Here is a 17,877-nt window from a genome sequence, read left to right as displayed (position 1 = left end):
AAAGCTGTAAAGGTAAGTATCTCCATCAGTTACCCACTACTGAATTTTATTTGAAGTACTCAGATGACTTTTTTTTTACAAGTTCTCTCTTGTCATAATTTTAGTAAAAAATTTGACCCTAATGAAATCACACACTGGTTTAAATGTCACCATTAGGTGATGTACTATTGTTACTTACAGTATCAATATACACAGATTTGTACATTAATACAATTCAATTCAAAAAAAAAAAATTTTTACCTCTCAAAAAATTGATTACAAAAAAGAAAAGGTTCTACTGCTATTTTGAAGCATCTTTTAAATCTTTGTGTTGAGTATAACATCTAAATACTCCAGATAACAGCTTCGAAATTACTTAACTACTGAAACCTCACACAATAGTGAACATTTTACTTCATAATGAAACCTTGTATAACAGGAATCAACCACTACTGTGTGGTACAGCTGTTAAATGAGAATTCCAGGTTAACTAAAGTTATATGCCACACTCCAGCAATTTAAAGAGCTGATCACCTACTGATCATTTGATTATTATTATTCTATAAATAAATTATTTTGCTATTTAGCAGCTGAAAGCTAAAGCTGTAAAAAGCTAGAAATTCACTCAATTACAATTCAACTTTCTGCTAAAGGAGGTGTCATCTCCAGGCTTGCTGCAAGTCGTGTGCTGAGAGCATTAATCTCCTCAGCTTTGTAAGCAAGCTCTTGCTGCAACTCAGTTAGCTCTTTTACACGTGTTTCATTCAAAGCTGTCTCATTCAAGCGTGAGCTCATCTCTGCTGTTTTTAACTGCAGTCTTTCAATATCAAGCTGCAATGTCTAAAAGAGAAAAAAACTAGTTATTTAGAAATGAATGCTCTTGACTCAAAGATGAAATATAAGGATTCAATTTTGGAGGCCTCCTGGTGTGCAACTGCCCCAGCTTCCAATTGCCACGTGGAACAATGAAATCTACTTGCTACTGAACATATAGCTGGGATACTCTGCCACTAATAGCTTGCAATTAGCCCCCTGTTTGGGTCACCTTCACCCCTAAGGATGACTAGTATCTAATTTCTCTCCAAGTTATCACTACTAAATTGAACATAAGGCTCATCAGAATTGTTAGGAAATGGTCGCAAACTTGAAAAGCTCTTGATCTCTCACAAAATTCTAATTTTCAGTGCCATTGGAAAAGGATGAAGAACAGAGTGGAGAATAAACATGCTGGCGTTAAAGTTAAGATTGAAAATGAAACGTCTCAGATGGAAGAAAAGTGTGTGAGGAGGTTGAGCCATAAGCTGATTGAGGATTAAGGTGGGAGTAGCTCATCACATGCTACACATCATTCCTTCCAGGGAGTAGTCCATTTCATTGATTTCATAACCAACCTGGTTCTGGTTTGTGAGTTCTGCATTTGCTTGTCTCAGAGAGGTGATTTCCTGCAGAGTAAAGAAACAAAATTGGTATAAATAGCCTTGTTGAACTGCAAAAGGTCACTTCACGGTTAGGTTTGACAGAAACAGAACATGCTTCATTGTACTACATCTGGATAACCATGCTTGAGTAAACAGGCAGCATGCTGTATTCTGACAACATGCAGCTTTTTGCTTCTCTCACCTCGTCCTTCTGTCTGATCATGCTCTCAAGTTGAATCACACGGCCATCCAGGGTGAGTTTCTCTTGTGTCAGGGAATTATATTTCTCACTTACTTGGTCAGAAGATTCTAATTCATGGACCTTTCAAAAAAGGAAATACATGTGAGCTAGCACTTAAAAATGTCTCAGCTATCAGACATCAAGTTATATAAGTTTTCTTGTGAGAATATGGAAAATATACTGATAAAAATACCTCAATAGTGATATCTGCACTATATTAGTTAATAATTAATAATAATAAAACTTAAATTAAAATTTCTTTCTATTTTATAAAAAAACAACAATAGAAACAACTCTGATACTTGGTAAATCACTTAGGACTAAACTGTACATTTAAGTCCAAGATAGATGATGCTGAAACCTGAGACATAAAACAGACATTGTTATCACTTTGCTGGTCAGTGGAGCATTTTATAGGCTAAAATATAGATTTTGGCTGACTAAAATTAATTTTAGCCCCCTTGCATGCATGGGCATCATTGTTCAGACTGTTTTGTTGTCATTTTTTTTCAGTTCTTATTTCCTTGAAGCCCTCTCAAGTGATAATTATAGTAGTAATGCAGTTTACACTCTTCTTGGGCTCTTCTCTGGATCACCTTGCAGCTCAGGCTAAAATGACTCTGATTCCGGCCCAAACCATATTTGTGACCACAAAGTTTTGTCAGAAAAAATTGATAACGTGAAAACTTAAAATGTTCTTAACATATTTTAAATAGCTCACCTTTTTCCTGAGTTTACCATTTTCTTCCTTGTAGGCATTCAGCTGCTTTTTCCACTCTTCAACATTAGTTGTGCTTTCCTGAAGTGCTGCTGTTAACCTTGCATTGTTATTCTTCAATGTTGTCAGCTCTGTCTCCCATTTTTTAGCATTGGTTGAACTGCAGTAATATTTGTGGAGTTAGATTCATACACAGACAACCAGACTCCTCCATCAGAGCAATAAATGTGTTGCATAAAAAGGTTGTTTGTTTTACTTGATCAAAGTTTTGAAGTTTGATGGTGACCAAAATTTATAAATTTTTACTGTTCAGTTTTCATGCTACACTGCATTTCACCTACCTCTGAGCAAGGGCCATCTTCAATCTATCATTTTCATATTTCAATTGAGATTCGGTATTTCCAATCAGTTTATGACTGATCCCAGATGATTCTTTTGATTCATCCTAAAATGTAAAAACGTTTAAGATCATCTAAATCAACTCAGCTGGACAAGAATGCTGTGTCATTGCTTACAAGTTTACCTGGCCACAATGAACAACTTATCATATCTAGCAAGGGAAAGTTTTGTTTTCAACTTTACAGGAAGCAAGATACAGCTACATGTATACATAAGAACTTATTTTATATGGTGTACTTAGATCATTTCTGGGCACAAACAGAACAAACTTGAAAACGTGACTAAATAAGTAACATATCCACTTTCAAAGAAAGTTAGACCTCTGTAAACTTCTGGCAAAATTTAGCAAGCACTTTGACATGCACCTCCAACCAAAAATTGACTATACATCAAAATGAATAGAAAAGGAATCCTTTGACAAAACTTTCAGTAATAAATACAAACTAGGCCTCACTCAAATGGCTTCAATGTATCTTTCATGAAAACAACCAAAATTTGCACAGTCATGCATCCTGCTTGGTGTATTCAAAAAGTGAGGAACTTAATTTAGAATTTGTAAATGTACCTTTACAGGAATATTCAGTTTCAATGATGCTGGCAAAGATACTTTTCTTTTCACAAACTTTTCCATTTTGTTCTTTCTCAATTGAACAGATGCCATTAAGTAAGTTGAGGTGATTCAGAAAAAAACTCGTATTTAAGATGTGTGGCTTGCATGATGATATAGCTACAGAAATTTTTTATTATTTTTAGTAGTCTTGCAAAGGATCCATACAAAGCCTTTTGTTAAATCACCCATTATAACCAGTCATCTGTCAAAAATGACAACAATTACTGGCCTGCTGTTACTTACACAATATTGATATCAGAACATATACAAAGGTGTATAAACCAACAGTTTTAACATACAGCTTATAAACCCTTAAAGTTTAGCACAGAAGTGTTACCCACAACAATCGTGACTCGATCAATAATAAGCTTAAATTTGTCTTTTTAAAATTATTATAATCTCTCATGACCTTTTTAAAACATATGCAGTGAAATCATGCTAAAGACTCAAGTAATTTATTAGCAAAAATTTGCCACATTGTATTTTTAAGTGAAAATAGTCCCTGGTTTTATTGTTACAACTGAGGGGGGTAAGCAAAGTTTTGCACTTGATATTAGCTTGGAGTCCAAGTAGGTAAACTTTATTGTAAAAATATGGTTGTTATTCTAACAAAAATATGTCAAAACAATGACAGGTTAATAATTCATAAAACGTTATAGTAGTCAAAATGCTTTGAAGAATCACACTTAAATGCAAACAGCTTTCAGATCTTCTGTTTAGTGGTTTTCATCAGCACTTTGATGTTAATTAAGAAAACAGTCATTCAACCATGACTTTTAATCTGGCCAATATTTGATTCATTGGATGATAAAGTAAATCTCTGATTGAAAAGGATTCAGCTCCCTCAAAAGAAATGTTCAAAAATTCTATATTTGTAAGCAACCATCAACCTGCATTTGCAAGATAAAGAAAGTTCTTTAACATCTAAAACAGGTAAGAACCTTTTAAAAAACACAAACAAGCCCTCCAGGTTAAAAAACAAAGAGATCACATCAGAATAGCACATAAAATTGAATAAATCATTACATCTTAAAATATATTAACATTCAAATTTTAACAATGATGGAATCCCCTTTTAAAACTCTGGAATTCTCAATTCTTCAAGCACTCAAAAACAATTCAATCCTAGTGCCCAAAATTTGATTCAAGCTGTGCATACAATGGCCAACTTCTTACAGAAAGCATACAATTTAAAGCAGATTAACATACCAGTGTTTCTAGACATAACCTGAAAGTCACGAAAGAAGCCTAGGTGATTTAAATACTGCTGATCAGAAATTAATCTCATTTTTCCATTATTTAAGTATCATTTAAATCAGTTTTCAAATAATGGCACATCAAAGAAAAATTGCTATTATCAAATTTCAGGACCCTTAATACAAATTTGGCAATGAGTTCATGACAAACTTAACAAAAGGAAAAGGAGTGAATTTGGAATTCTCTTTGGTTAAAAGTTTCTGTAACCCCACATATCTTTGCCAGATTATCTGATCACTATTTAGCACGAATGATAAATATATTACAAACAGAAGCTTTCTGATAAAAATATTATCCAAAAAATTAAATTGAAGGGCAATTTTTAAGTTACAGTGACCACCTAGCAAGGAGGCAATTGGTTTACAAACAATGTGAATTATGCCTAAAAATAATACATTGCATATAAATTTTACAGAAAAGCAGGGTAAAGAGAGATTTATGGTTTTTTTTTTTTAATTTGTGATGCACAAAATACTATTTAAAGTAGATGTGATGTGTGAATGTTCCAAAAATTTGGATGTGAAATGGGTTCAAGATCCTGCTTTGCTGCCTCTTCTAACACAAAAATATATGTACCTACCTCACCACTGCTCGCAGATGAGTTACTTTTTAGTGATGGAGATTTGTGACCAGCACCAGGTGTACTGTGAGGGGACTCAGTTGTTCCATTTACTGATCCACTTGAAGTGCCATTAGTAGTAACGGTGTTAACAGGTGCTGCAGGAGAATTGGAGTTTCCACTGTTGTTGCTCACAACTGTTTTTGTGCCACCCTTAGCTTCTTTAAACTTCTCTGCAAACTAATTGTTACAAGAGGTAAAAGTTAAGACTTAATATGAGAGCTGCAGCTGAAAGCTTTAATGAACAGTATTACAGCCCTTTGCTTCAAAGCAGGATTGGGCAATCTATAGTCAGAGTTTAAACTTTCATGCCTGACTTCATTCAGTTTGTTGAATGACTTGGTACCCCCATGGTTCCAACACAGGACTTTTCACTCCTAGGAGTGATCACTAAGAAATTTCTCCTTACAATCACTGCATGTTGTCAAGAGTAAAAGAGATGAGAAGAAAGAAAACTGACTGCAATAAAATACCATCCTGCACAGAAGTAATAGCTTTATTCCAAGCCACTTCTTGCTAAAGAAACCAGAATAAGATTCAGAACTTCTGCGGTATTGTATGCCGAGTTGACCTTCCAAAGTGGCAGTTGTGACAACTTAAACACATAATATAGTAAATTACACTATGGCTTTTACTTGGAAATCTAATGCAAAAAAAATTGGGGAGCAGGCTTAGTTTCCTAACCTTATTGAGTTCAGCTTCTGATGGAAATCCTAACCCAAACACAGTGTTTGCCCTGGGATCTGACCACTGACCAAACTTCTGTGACGTCTTAGTAAATGTCATGTTTGCTAATACAGTACTGTTAATAATTGCCTGAAAAGGAATAACAAAAACCTTTTATTATTTTGGCACACCAAAGTAAACCTGAAACAGAATATTGATACTCTATGTCACATACAAATCTACTTTCCTATAAAATCTCCCTGAATTCTCTCACCAGGAAGGAACATTTGATAAAATTTGCCTTTGATGGGTTAGGACATGACACATAACCTTTCTTCAAGAAATTCATCAGTTTGAGCATTTGGAAAAAAATATATAATAAGGTAGTTAAAGGTGCTTAAATTAGGATCATAACACCTGTGAGGTTTGGGAGGGGGGCCTATCATGTATTTGTGTCCTATGGGTTGAGGAGGTGGAAATCTTCCTTGTTTGTTTTTACTTGAAGATATGTATAAAAATATCCATTGAAACTAAATCTAGCCAGGTTGTCATGACACACAAACATTTTCAAATGAGCCCTCAGGTTATGCTATTTGGAGTGTCATGTGAGTAAATTTCATCATACAACTACCACACGAAAAAATACCAAATAAATCATTACTTCAAAGGAGACAGTTTGATTCAGTTTCCAGTTTCCAATTATGACCAAAAGCAGCTCAATCAATACAGTATTCACACATTCATAGTTGAAAACATATTTGACTTCAATTTTGTTAACATCATAAAAGTGCAAAAACGATGACAATTTACAAATAACTGGCTTCATCGTTATCCTCGTCAAACATTAATTTACAAATTTGAGTTCACACGGAACGTTGTACCTTGTAACATCAATACGTACATACATTAAAAATAACCAAAAAGTCCATTGTGAAGTAAATTAGTGGAAACAAAATGAAGCCTAACGCACAATTAATTTTAAAGCAATGAGCTCAACTTTTCGTTTCCGTTTTTTAAAAATTTTCAATTCAAAATCGTGAAACCGTAACGTAATAAAATGTTTACATGCCGAATTTTATTGTTCCATTCATCATCAAGGCTTCAAATGAGTTGAAAAATTACCTTAACTCCCAATTTTTAATTACGCTGTTTTCTCAAACGGAGAAATGAGAGAAAAATTTATGCAAGCATTAATTCATAGACACACGACGTCTACATGCAAAATAGGCAAAAAAAAACAAACTGGCCTTTGACAAGGCTTCTTGTTACGCATTACATTTGCTGCACTTCAGGTATGCATAAAATTTATTTCCTTTTCGAGTGATTACACTAAATTTACAAGATTACAACTTCAAAAAGCTACTCCAAAGCGCTTGTTGTCTAGCAATCAAAACTTCTGTATTTTTTCTGAAAATATATAGTTTCAGTCGGGAGACAATTAATTGTGGGACACTTCAGTTCTGGCTAGTTGCCATATTGTTCGAAGCGACTAAACTGACTTCCTTCATAACAGGAAAATACAACAAAACTTCAACCAAAGAAACTTCCTTTGTGAAAACTTCGCACCAAACAGTCTCCAGCAATAATTGTCCATGATTAGTGAACAAGAAATGACTGGGATTAACAAGATATCACAACGCAGTTGTTTCTAAGAATAGCGAATAAATAAAGATTCACTTGATAAACACAAGGCGACCTATCTCGCGAGAAACGCTATTTTCTCACCTTCGCGCCATCAACAGAAATGATTCGGTGTGTTCCTTGGTTAGGATCATAGTAAAATGATACAGTTACCGCCTGCTTGGAACACGGTAGCCAGCTCTTTTTCGTTGCAGGATCAATCTGGAATACATGGGCCCGTGTCGAAAATACCGGTTGCTCCCTGTAGAGGAAATACATCGATACGAAATCAAAATATACTCCCGTTTAAATTATGACCACTTTCTGAAGTTAAAAAAAAGGACCAGTTTACCCCATGGATAAATAAGCTATTTTCTCGCGGCAATATCCTATCGAAGCTCAGTTTACTGCAAGATGTTCTTCATATTCATGTCAACTGATCTTATTCACACTCTGTGTCTAAGTAACCGCGCCAGCAACTTGGATTCCACTTTAACGGATGTTTACAAATTTAGGAGTTTCGAAATATTTTAGGAAAAGGACATCAACTTAGCAAAATCAAAAAGAAAATATGCAAATTTAACTAACTTCTAAACTCCCTGCTTTTAATTTTTCTCATGAAAGCGAAAATTTTTTTTATTACAAATGCAAAAGATTTAACCTGTGATAATATTTATTTTTCCAACTTTGCAGCCAAATTTTATATTATTTATATTGTGTGCAAGCAAAGGAACAAAACACAAAAGCTTTGTAAGAAGACCGACAACAAGTCAGAGATAAAAAATAGCCTCACACGTGAAAAATGACAGAGTTATTCCTAATAAAAATGAGTGCTTTCCTCTCTTTTTTGGCAGCTCTTGGTCATAAAATATGATTTTTTCGAAATTCACACGAGGGAAGGAAATTACTCGTTGATATATATTGGAATTAGTTTCAACATTTTTCAATCAATGTCTGTCAGGAAAACACTATAGAAAGGAAATAAAGAGTCTAAAAAAACAATGATCTGTAAGTTTACAGACTGATAAAACTTATGACCATTGAAAATAGACGAGAATAGAAAATGATTTTTTAAAAATGATAAAATTCCCGATTTAGTTTTATATAACGTAGCCAAGATTTTTTTGGTTTCGACAGTATATTTATCTACTGTGATATTTTTGACAACCTTAATGGCAACACGCAAATATTGCAAAGGCACTGAGAGAGATAATTTAATCTTTACGCTACTATTGTGACCTCCAGCGCTGAAAACACTTAATAATTTTACGTCATTCAACTCGAGTTGTAGATGTCATTATACAAAACTCTGAGCTAATATCTGTGACCAGAAGACCAGTGTTTCTCCTTTTGAGCTAGTCTATAACTAGGAGAATTGTGCTTTTCGAATTTGAAGCGTACCTTCGACTGAAAATTGAAGAAAATTCTTGAATTATCAATCGAGTTGAGCTGATTAATGGTAGAGCTGAGAACTTATTTGAAGGCGGCAATCCGTACGGAATTCTTTTGAATTTATAATCATTTTAATCGTTCTCTAATCAATCCGTATTTATCTGAGGATCAATTATACTTATCTAATATAATATTCAGATCGGTATCTCTACGAATTAAGTAATGCGATCTCAACCGCTGCATGTTTAAAGCTATATTTTAAAAACAAAGCTATTTTGAGTTGTGACTGGAGTTCGCAGAAACTGCAAGTACCCAACCTAACTCAAAAACAGTACACTTGCACAATTCTAAGGCTAAACTAGTTGTGTTGCCAGTCAACCAAGCGGTTGAGAAAGTATGGAGTGCTTCATTTTTATGACTGAACATTATGCAAAATTGGTAATTTAAACAAATAGAAAAACTTTGAGTTGAGCGTCTGTGTGCAATTTAAAATGGAAATCAATTTGGCTCAACCCCAATCTTTTCTGTTCAGCAAAATAACAGTTCTGCGATAAAGCAGCCTGTTTAACCAAAACAAATCGTAAAGACGTGACCTCAACCATGTATACAGAAACATTTCACCGTCGATAGAAAGGTGCAAGTTTGCAAGTATGTGAATTTAACTGACCGGTGCCAAAAAAGCAAACAAAAACTGCTGGAACTCGTCGTAAAATACCAAAATTTAGTGGGTAATCCCACCAAACAGGACAAAAACTTATCTAGTTCTTACTCTGGTCTTGGAAGATTGTGCTGGAAGTCCATGGCTGCCCCATTCAAATCCGTGAATTGGCTGGGAGGGTCGAACACGATTTCCAACGGCTCCTTGTGCGAAAGACTCAAACGCGAGCGAACTTGTTTAAACATTTTGACGTTTTGGCCGGCTTTTTTGTGTAATTCAGATTATTGACGGCGTTCAAAGCAAACAGACTTTTTGTATTTGTTTCCTTAAACTGAAATTTTTGTCAATCAATCTCTAATGAGAGTAAATGATACTCTTGTGAGCTTGAGTCAGCTAATGCTGTTGTTGAGGAGTTGAAAAAGTTTCGGGTAACTTTTCTCAAATTTTTCAAGCGTTGTCAAGCGACATACCTATCATTATAACTCACTTAGCTCTCTGTTAAGCATATAAACAACTCAGACGTGCGTTAAAGAGTGCATGAAACGGAAGGGTCATTGAGCTGCTGGAATTCTTTTGTTAGATGAATAAAAGAGATTTCGCAATTCATTCGTTTAATTACCATAACACAAAAAGACTTATCAACAACTCTTTCAATATCAGAAAACAACCCCTAGACGAAGCAGTTCAGGTTTGCATGCTCGAAAGCTTTCATCTGCCGACGTGTTTAGTGATACAGATAACACGCATTTTTACAGATTATTGCGTCAGGGCATAATTTTCTGTTAATTTCTAATTTTGTTTTTCTCTAAGCCTGGAAGGAAGCTAGGTAATGGCCTTGGAATTTCCTAAGCGACTACCCGCTGGTCAAAAGCCCCGCAGAAACTTTGTCTTCCGTGTTTTGTTGCTCATGATAAAAAACATTAGTCACAAAAAATGAGAAAAACTGCTTCAGTTTTCTGCTAAAGTTTTTCAGTGTGCAATACTGATGCCGTATCAACATCCGTTGAGGGTAGAAAATGTTAAAGGGACCCAAACCGTTTCAGATCTCTCTCGTGCATAGTCAAAGGACTACAAAGTCTGGGTCAAATCCTTCGTGTGATTTATTTACTCGGCTTAATGGTCTGCTGGTTTCCAGGATGGACTCAGGTGGCAAGGTGTTTCCTGTAATAGTCTTGGGAAGTAATTCCGAAGGTAACAGCAGATACTTCTTGAAAATATGCCGACCACTAAAAAAAAAGGAACTATGAAAGATAGTTTTAAAAAGTTATGGATATTGACCTGCGGAGTAATTTTCACAGAGTTTTCGCAAACTTCGGCTAACCGTCAAGAAACTGTCTAGCGAAGAACAAGTCGAAACGGTCATGGACTCAAGCAGCCAAGATACCAAGAAACAGTTGAAAAAAGAGCAAAATAGAGGCAAGCTGAAATGAGCCAGAAATTGTGAGTAAAAAAAATTATCGAGATGAAAGAAAAGCATTTGTAACACCGTAGCTTATGAACCTTAACACCGTCAAACCTCAAACATTCAACTATTCATCTCTGCCCTTATTTCTATTCAAACCGTCTTTGCATTGATTTGAGCACGGACACAGAGTTCTGTATTTCTAACAGATTGCTATAGTGTTGGCACCTTGTTCCAGCCCTTTCTTCATTGCAATCGAGTCAGGGCGCTACTTACTGATGCAACCATGCAACGGTAGCTCGAAAATGCATACAGGACGCACAGGCATCAGCCAGCCACTCACACCACTTAAAAATGGATTCCACGTTGCTGTGCGTCTGTTCAGTGATAGATCACAGATGACGTCAAACTGAGTTAAGAACCGAAACGTGGCACACGAGGCGCAGCTAAGTGTGTCAGTAATGTATTTATTGCATTTAGACGTCATCTGTAGTCTATTACGTTACGGAAACATGGAATCTATTTGTCTTAGAAGGTAAAAAAACAAAATGTAGTTAATAAAGACGCCATCTATGCGTTTGACCTCCAATAGATCAAAGTTAAAGTAATGGGCTCCTGGTAAGAACCAATTAAGAGGCATCGGTGTATAATTCAGCGTATCATATCACGTATAAATCATCATATCTTAACCATGTCTCTAAGCCTTTAATATAGAGAATGGAAACTATATTCTTCTTCACTTTGCAATATATTTTGGGGAGGTTCGAACCGTAGGTAAAAATAGCATCGCCTCCCCTCCCCCCACAGTCATACCTTAGACGCCTTGGAAATTATATTCTTGCCCCCTTTGCAATTTATCTCAGAGCACTTCGAACCGTAGGGGAAAATAGCATCGGCCTCCTCCTCATCCCCCTTCCCCTCCCCCCACGATCATTCCTTAGACCCCTTTTACTCTGCTCATTTTTCATAACAGGATCACGCACAGAATCGCGTGAGAAAGATAATTGATGTCTTCTCCTAATTAATCAGAAGACTTGTTCCACTTCAACTGTGTTTTTAGTCACGTACACTAATGCTTACTAAAGTGGATAATTCCGGGTCCAAGTTAGAGGCTGACACAATTAAAAAATATATCGAAAATCGTCGAAAAAAAGAAGAATAAAGAGAAAGAAAATTTTTGTTTTTGTTTTTCAAGAATGTGTAAGAAAAAGGAGTGCGTTGTAATCGTCAGAAATGACTGATATATTTGAGGGACGAAAATATAGAGGATATTACACAGGGGAAGGAGATTTGAACTTTATGTTTGAGTGGCAAGAACAATATCTTGTGATTGTTCCCGGATGTCGTGGTCGTATTGAAAACACTCGTACCTTGAGTCGTTACGCGTTCATTTAAATTTTTTTAACACTGAAAACGTCCCCAGATGCGAGAAAAAAAAATGGTAAAAATTACCTAAGCAACCGAATTAAAACTTACTCCACTGCAAACTTCCTAGGCAAATAGAGCAGTAAATTGCTTTCATTGATCTTATTCCACATCTTTTCAACATGCCTATCAAGACGACTTCTGTAAGGCTCTCAAATATACAACTGTTTATATTTACATGCATTGAATCTTTCTCCTTTGTTGAAGTTTCCCTCAAATTAAGAAGAATTGCCTCGAGTAAGTGGGTTGATTTCTGTTTTGTTAGAATTTTTAAAATAACTGGGCTCAAGGGCCGTTATCAAACACTGGTCCAATTGAGAATTGAATAATTTAGGTGATTACTCAAGAAAAATATTATATCGAACCATAAAGGAAAGAGATATGTCACCATGTAAATGAAACTGAAAGTCCTGAGACATAAAATTCCGTGGCACACTCAAAATTCTTAAAACATTGCCCTAAAAACATATTTGTGTTTTACCTATGTGTTTTCCTACTAACACACGTTAAACGGTTCACGAAGCCCTCGGGTGTTACGGCAGCTGTTGTTTTAAAATAAAGTTTATATATTTCTTTAAAAGTGAAGAAATATTTTTTTGATATAAAGATCGACAGTGCAGAGCCACACGAATATCTTGAATCAAGAGCCCCGTTCCCCGAATATATTTGAATTGTTTCCTGAGTATTCCGATCTCGCTGGTTAATCGATTAATTTTTGCTGACATTTTTTGATGACATTATTTCCGCTCTTCATTTTAAATATTGCTCAATTTTTCAATTGACCTAATTTTCCTTTTTGCCTAATTGGTGGAAGTTTCATCCAGGTTTTTCTGGCACGCCATTTCTAAACTGGCTTTCTTTAATTTCCACTGAGGGATGCACAAAAGATATGCAGAAATGACGTAGTGTAGCTATGCTAATATAACGATCTACAGAACATTAACTTGTAATAAATCTGAATGTTAAGGTCTGAATAATCAACCTTGTATAATATTAGCCTTTTTTTTTCTTTTTTTTTTTTGATAATGGAAGGCCTTTATATGCATGCTCTTGATCTGTACATTATTGTTTGATCAGCTTTAAGGTCCCGGGGTCCGTTTGTAGTGATGTGGCAGCAATGTTTTCAATTAAAAATAAAATCTCTACGTCAGTGTGAACTACCAAAATTAAAAATTGTATCAGAAAACACATGCACAGATAAGTAACCTGGAGACGATGCAGCCTAAATGAGTTTGTAAAGCAACGAATAATTTATCTCATGAAGAAATTACATGATGAAGTGGTAGGATGTCTTAGTGATATTTTGAATCTCGAAAAATGCAGAATATTTATTATAATCAAAGCTGTCGACTACAGGGTCGGGTGGGAAGGTAGAATGTGTGGCTTATTACCCACAGGTCACTTCGATCTATCACTATTGTAAACTAGTCAACACGGCCATATTGGCTAAACAGGAAAGGAGTTAATGGTACTTTTCTCGTGACCGGCCGTCGTCTCTGCTTTTTTAGTTCTTTTTCGGTTGAAAATGGCAACCAGAAGAACAGGGCAGTTAGTTCAACGCAGTACAGCTTCGAGCGGAATAATGCCAGAAGATAACCCTGACATCGAAGGAAACGAAGGTTACGAAAGCGACGGGGAATCTGGTGATAGGAAAGAGACTAGACTCACTCTGATGGAAGAAGTGCTTCTGTTGGGACTAAAAGACAAAGAGGTAGTCTTTTTAAAACTGTTCTTGGTGTAAATTTTTTTAGGTCTTTGTTAACGGAGAGTTTCACTTCTCCAATTAGGGTTACACGTCGTTTTGGAATGACTGTATTTCTTCGGGCTTGCGTGGATGTATGATGATTGAACTGGGTCTTAGAGGAAGAATTGAACTCGAGAAAACGGGAATGCGACGGAAAAGCTTGCTTAACAGACGTGTTCTTTTCAAGAATGATAATCTAACGGGTGATGTTTTGCTGGACGAGGCCTTGAAACATATTAAAGAAACTGATCCGCCTGATACGGCGCAAAACTGGATAGAACTTCTTAGTGGTAAGTCGATTGTAGTTTATTAAACGAAACACCATCACATTATTTATGCCATATTCTTAGAGAGGTTCGATTTTCTCGCCATAACTCAAATACATTTAACTTTGTGTTTCGAGCTTACGCTGTAGCTATCGTATGTTTTATAATCACAGCCGCGTAAAACAACTCAGTTTGTGTTCTGGCGATGACAATGACAAATAATTTATCTGTTTTTTTTTTTTTTCCGTGACGATCTACGGTTTGTGTGTCAGGCGTTGTGTTTTGAGATTCACGGCCTCTTTAACCCTGTAGAAGCCTGGAAGGTTTCTCCAAAAAAGCTGAATTCTTTTAGGTCATATGGTAATGAGATCTGTTGGCCCTGGAGATATTTTAACGTGTCACTATTTAGCATATTGCTGTTTATAATCAAATATTCACCCGGGAGTAAGTTTTCTAATATGATTTATCCATGGGATACCTTAACTTTTGGGATAGAACTGTGGCTACTTTGGCCATTGCTACAGAATTAGGTTTTCGATAGAAAGACATTAGTGCGTGCTTGTTTCTGTCTGAAACCACAGTACCATACACGTTAAACGTTGCCACCATTTGTTTATTTTATGGTTTAAATTGTGTTATTAGTACCCCTTTTATTCTACGATGTAGTGGTAAAGAATGTATGCTTGGTGGAATTCTAAGTTGTGTAAGATTTGTAGATATCTCGCCTTAAGCCCTATGTTTCAAGTTGTCCTTTTTTCAAATGTTTTTTCTTGTAACCAGAAGTGCTGCAGTTGTCCAGTTCAATTTTGAACTTCCTAACGATAGTTATCCTAGAAATAAAACGATATTAAGGGTCCAGAGAGTCTCCTATACTCACTCCTAGGTGTGAACAAAAAAAAGAATGTCTCTGCTCAATGGCAATACACCAATACACTTCAAAGCTTAATCTTTATGAGAAGAAAGAAAAAGATCAGCAAGGGTGAACTGTTTCATTTATACAAAATTTTCATGGCTAAAGCTACACAAACTGTACAGTAGACAGTACTGAGAATTGGTATTTAGATATTACTAGTAAAAGCTGTAGCAATTTAACAATGTAGACTGTACAGTAGACAGTGCTAAGTGCCAAGTAAACTGTGGTACATTTTTCAAAGCCTCTTGATAAATTTTGGGCTAAAGAGTGCTTCTGTACCACACAATAGACTTTGTTCGTTTGTAAAGAATAGTTTGAAAAACTTACTTTAGAGAAAAAATGGCTTGGTCATCCATATTTTTTTACAAGAAGCCGTTTTTTAGTTCTAAAATGTTTTAGATTTGAGATTTTTATGGAAATACCTTTGAGACCTTCCACTGTTCTTTCTTTGACAGGTGAGACTTGGAACCCTCTGAAGCTTAGATATCAGCTGAGAAATGTCCGTGAACGTCTTGCAAAGAATCTTGTGGAAAAAGGTGTTCTTACAACTGAGAAACAGAATTTCCTCCTGTTTGACATGACTACCCACCCTCTTGTAGATTCTGTTTCCAAACAAAGGGTAGTACGCAAAGTGCAGGAGGCTGTTTTATCAAAATGGGTGAATGATCCTCATCGAATGGATAAGAGGACTTTGTCGCTTATCTATCTTGCTCACTCCTCTGATGTTCTGGAGAATGCATTTGCTCCATTGTCAGATGATGATTATGAACTAGCAATGAAACGTGTTAAGGACCTTTTAGATCTTGAACCAGAAGAACAAGCACAGAAACCAAATGCTAATGAGGTCATGTGGTGTGTTATTTCTGCATTTATTAAATAAAGTACTGTGGGTAAATGTAGGTAGGATTCATCTGGTGCATAAAATCACTTTTCACAGACATTTGTTGCTTGAAGGAGTTCTGCCATGATATTTCAATGTATTATCTCCATCACACAATATTGCCTTCAGCATCAGAGAAGTCACAAAATATTAGTGTGATGAAATAGAAAAATACCTATGTGGGAAGAGTAATGGATCATGAACAAGGATGGTGAAACCAGATAATCTCCTGTACATGCTCAGCATAAACTTTTGATTGGGCACAAACTATGGCATAACTCCTTGAAGTAAGCAACTCAGAGAACATGGAAATGTGCTCAAGCCATTCTCTTTTTTTTCTTTCATTTAGGTATTCATTCATTGTTTCAAAATTAGTGTAGGATAGCTGGGTTGCATTATAATTGCTTACCCAAAGCTGAGTACTCTTGAACATGAAAAGCTGTTTGCTCTCTTTGTGTCCTCTGTCAAAGGGCTTATATACACACAAGTAATGAACACTTTCTTGTTGGTCTAGGATTAGTCATGTAAGGTAGTTGAAGGTACAGTTGAGGACAGTAATTGGGGCCAAAGAAATGGATTTTAAGAAAGGAATTGAGTGTTTTTAGTCTTGTGTTGTTTCTGTTTATTATGAACTTCTAGCATACTTCATGGATGTTTTAAATGATTAATTTGGATATTTGTCAGAAAAAATATACACATCAGGGACTTTGTGTAATGTTTCATAGATAAGCTGAACAATCACGATTGAAGTATTGTTATTTTTAATACTATTAATTGTAAAAATACATTGTTCATACTAATTAATACCTAATAAATAGCTGAGTAATATCGTATTTAGCTCTTCCTGTATACATTCAAAGCCAGTGGGGAATAATTTAAAGGGAACATTGTAATTATTATACCTGAGATCATTAACAAGCAACAGAGTAGCAGCATTTCTGTTTTACCCTGTTGGTGATAGGTATTCAAGATAGCTGGCATATAGTTTGCTATTAGAATATGAATACAGAGAGGAGATTCAGATGGGCTTGTTAAAGGGAAAGCTATGAAATATGGAGTGTATATGTCTGGAAGAGGTTTGATCCATAAGAGTACAAAGCAATTGCCTTCTAAAAATTCTCCTTCCCCTACAGAAACTCTCTTCTGCCACAGAAATTGTGGAAGAGCACTGTAGAATTGTCATATTTATGTCTGGAAATTATGACTTGAACTTGATAGAAACCTTCACATTACTGATTTTTTGACAGATGTAAAGACCCAGAGAATGGCTTTTTCATTTTGCATTCTTAAATATCAATGCTTCAAGAAACCGTTGATGTTCTAGTGAAGTTTTTGGAAAACCATAAGAGTTTTCAGTCATTTTGATATCTGTTAGAGAAGAGCTGACCGTAATCAATAAGTACAGTATTGTTAGCTGTCCCTAACTATTAAGCTGTTGAATTGGTGTTTTAGGATTTAAGTCAGCCAAGTACTACCTTGATAAGAACACCAAATATTATAGTAGAATTCTTGCCAAAAAATTAAAGACTTTTTGTCTTTGCCAGACTTCTAAAGGTTATTCCTTGTGGATTTATCCAGTAGAAGAAAAAGTAAATGTTGATTTCTCTTCATCAGTTCTGGGAAGAGTTATGTAACTTTGTAGCCTGTGAAAAGAGATGCATTCCTTCTCT

General features: G+C 35.6%; 2 protein-coding genes across 3 annotated transcripts; one reads left to right on the top strand and one right to left on the bottom strand.

The window, feature by feature from the left end:
• Positions 1–29: 29 nt before the first annotated feature.
• On the bottom strand, positions 30–10,159 carry LOC113672681 (uncharacterized). Of its 2 annotated transcripts, none has more exons than XM_027189004.2 (9): positions 9,689–10,159; positions 7,633–7,789; positions 5,926–6,057; positions 5,203–5,421; positions 2,698–2,801; positions 2,360–2,516; positions 1,600–1,719; positions 1,371–1,421; positions 30–819 (listed from the first exon to the last, which is right to left on the bottom strand). In XM_027189004.2, the coding sequence occupies exons 1-9, from the start codon at positions 9,820–9,822 to the stop codon at positions 616–618; spliced, it is 1,278 nt and encodes a 425-aa protein (XP_027044805.2). In that variant the 5' UTR covers positions 9,823–10,159; the 3' UTR covers positions 30–615. The 2 variants fall into 2 exon arrangements, with proteins under 2 accessions (XP_027044805.2, XP_027044807.2); XM_027189006.2 differs by lacking the exon at positions 9,689–10,159 and adding an exon at positions 7,880–8,152.
• Positions 10,160–13,798: 3,639 nt separating this feature from the next.
• On the top strand, positions 13,799–17,760 carry LOC113672705 (Golgi phosphoprotein 3 homolog sauron). Its single transcript, XM_027189035.2, has 3 exons — positions 13,799–14,115; positions 14,192–14,438; positions 15,783–17,760. Exons 1-3 carry the CDS (start codon positions 13,930–13,932, stop codon positions 16,205–16,207), a joined length of 858 nt encoding a protein of 285 aa, XP_027044836.1. The 5' UTR covers positions 13,799–13,929; the 3' UTR covers positions 16,208–17,760.
• Positions 17,761–17,877: the final 117 nt, after the last annotated feature.

The sequence above is a fragment of the Pocillopora damicornis genome, chromosome 4 (genome assembly GCF_964200805.1).
Source record: "Pocillopora damicornis chromosome 4, jaPocDami1.2, whole genome shotgun sequence".
Taxonomy (NCBI): domain Eukaryota; kingdom Metazoa; phylum Cnidaria; class Anthozoa; order Scleractinia; family Pocilloporidae; genus Pocillopora; species Pocillopora damicornis.
Note: the sequence above shows the minus strand (reverse complement) of the source record. Positions and strands in the feature narration are given on the sequence as shown.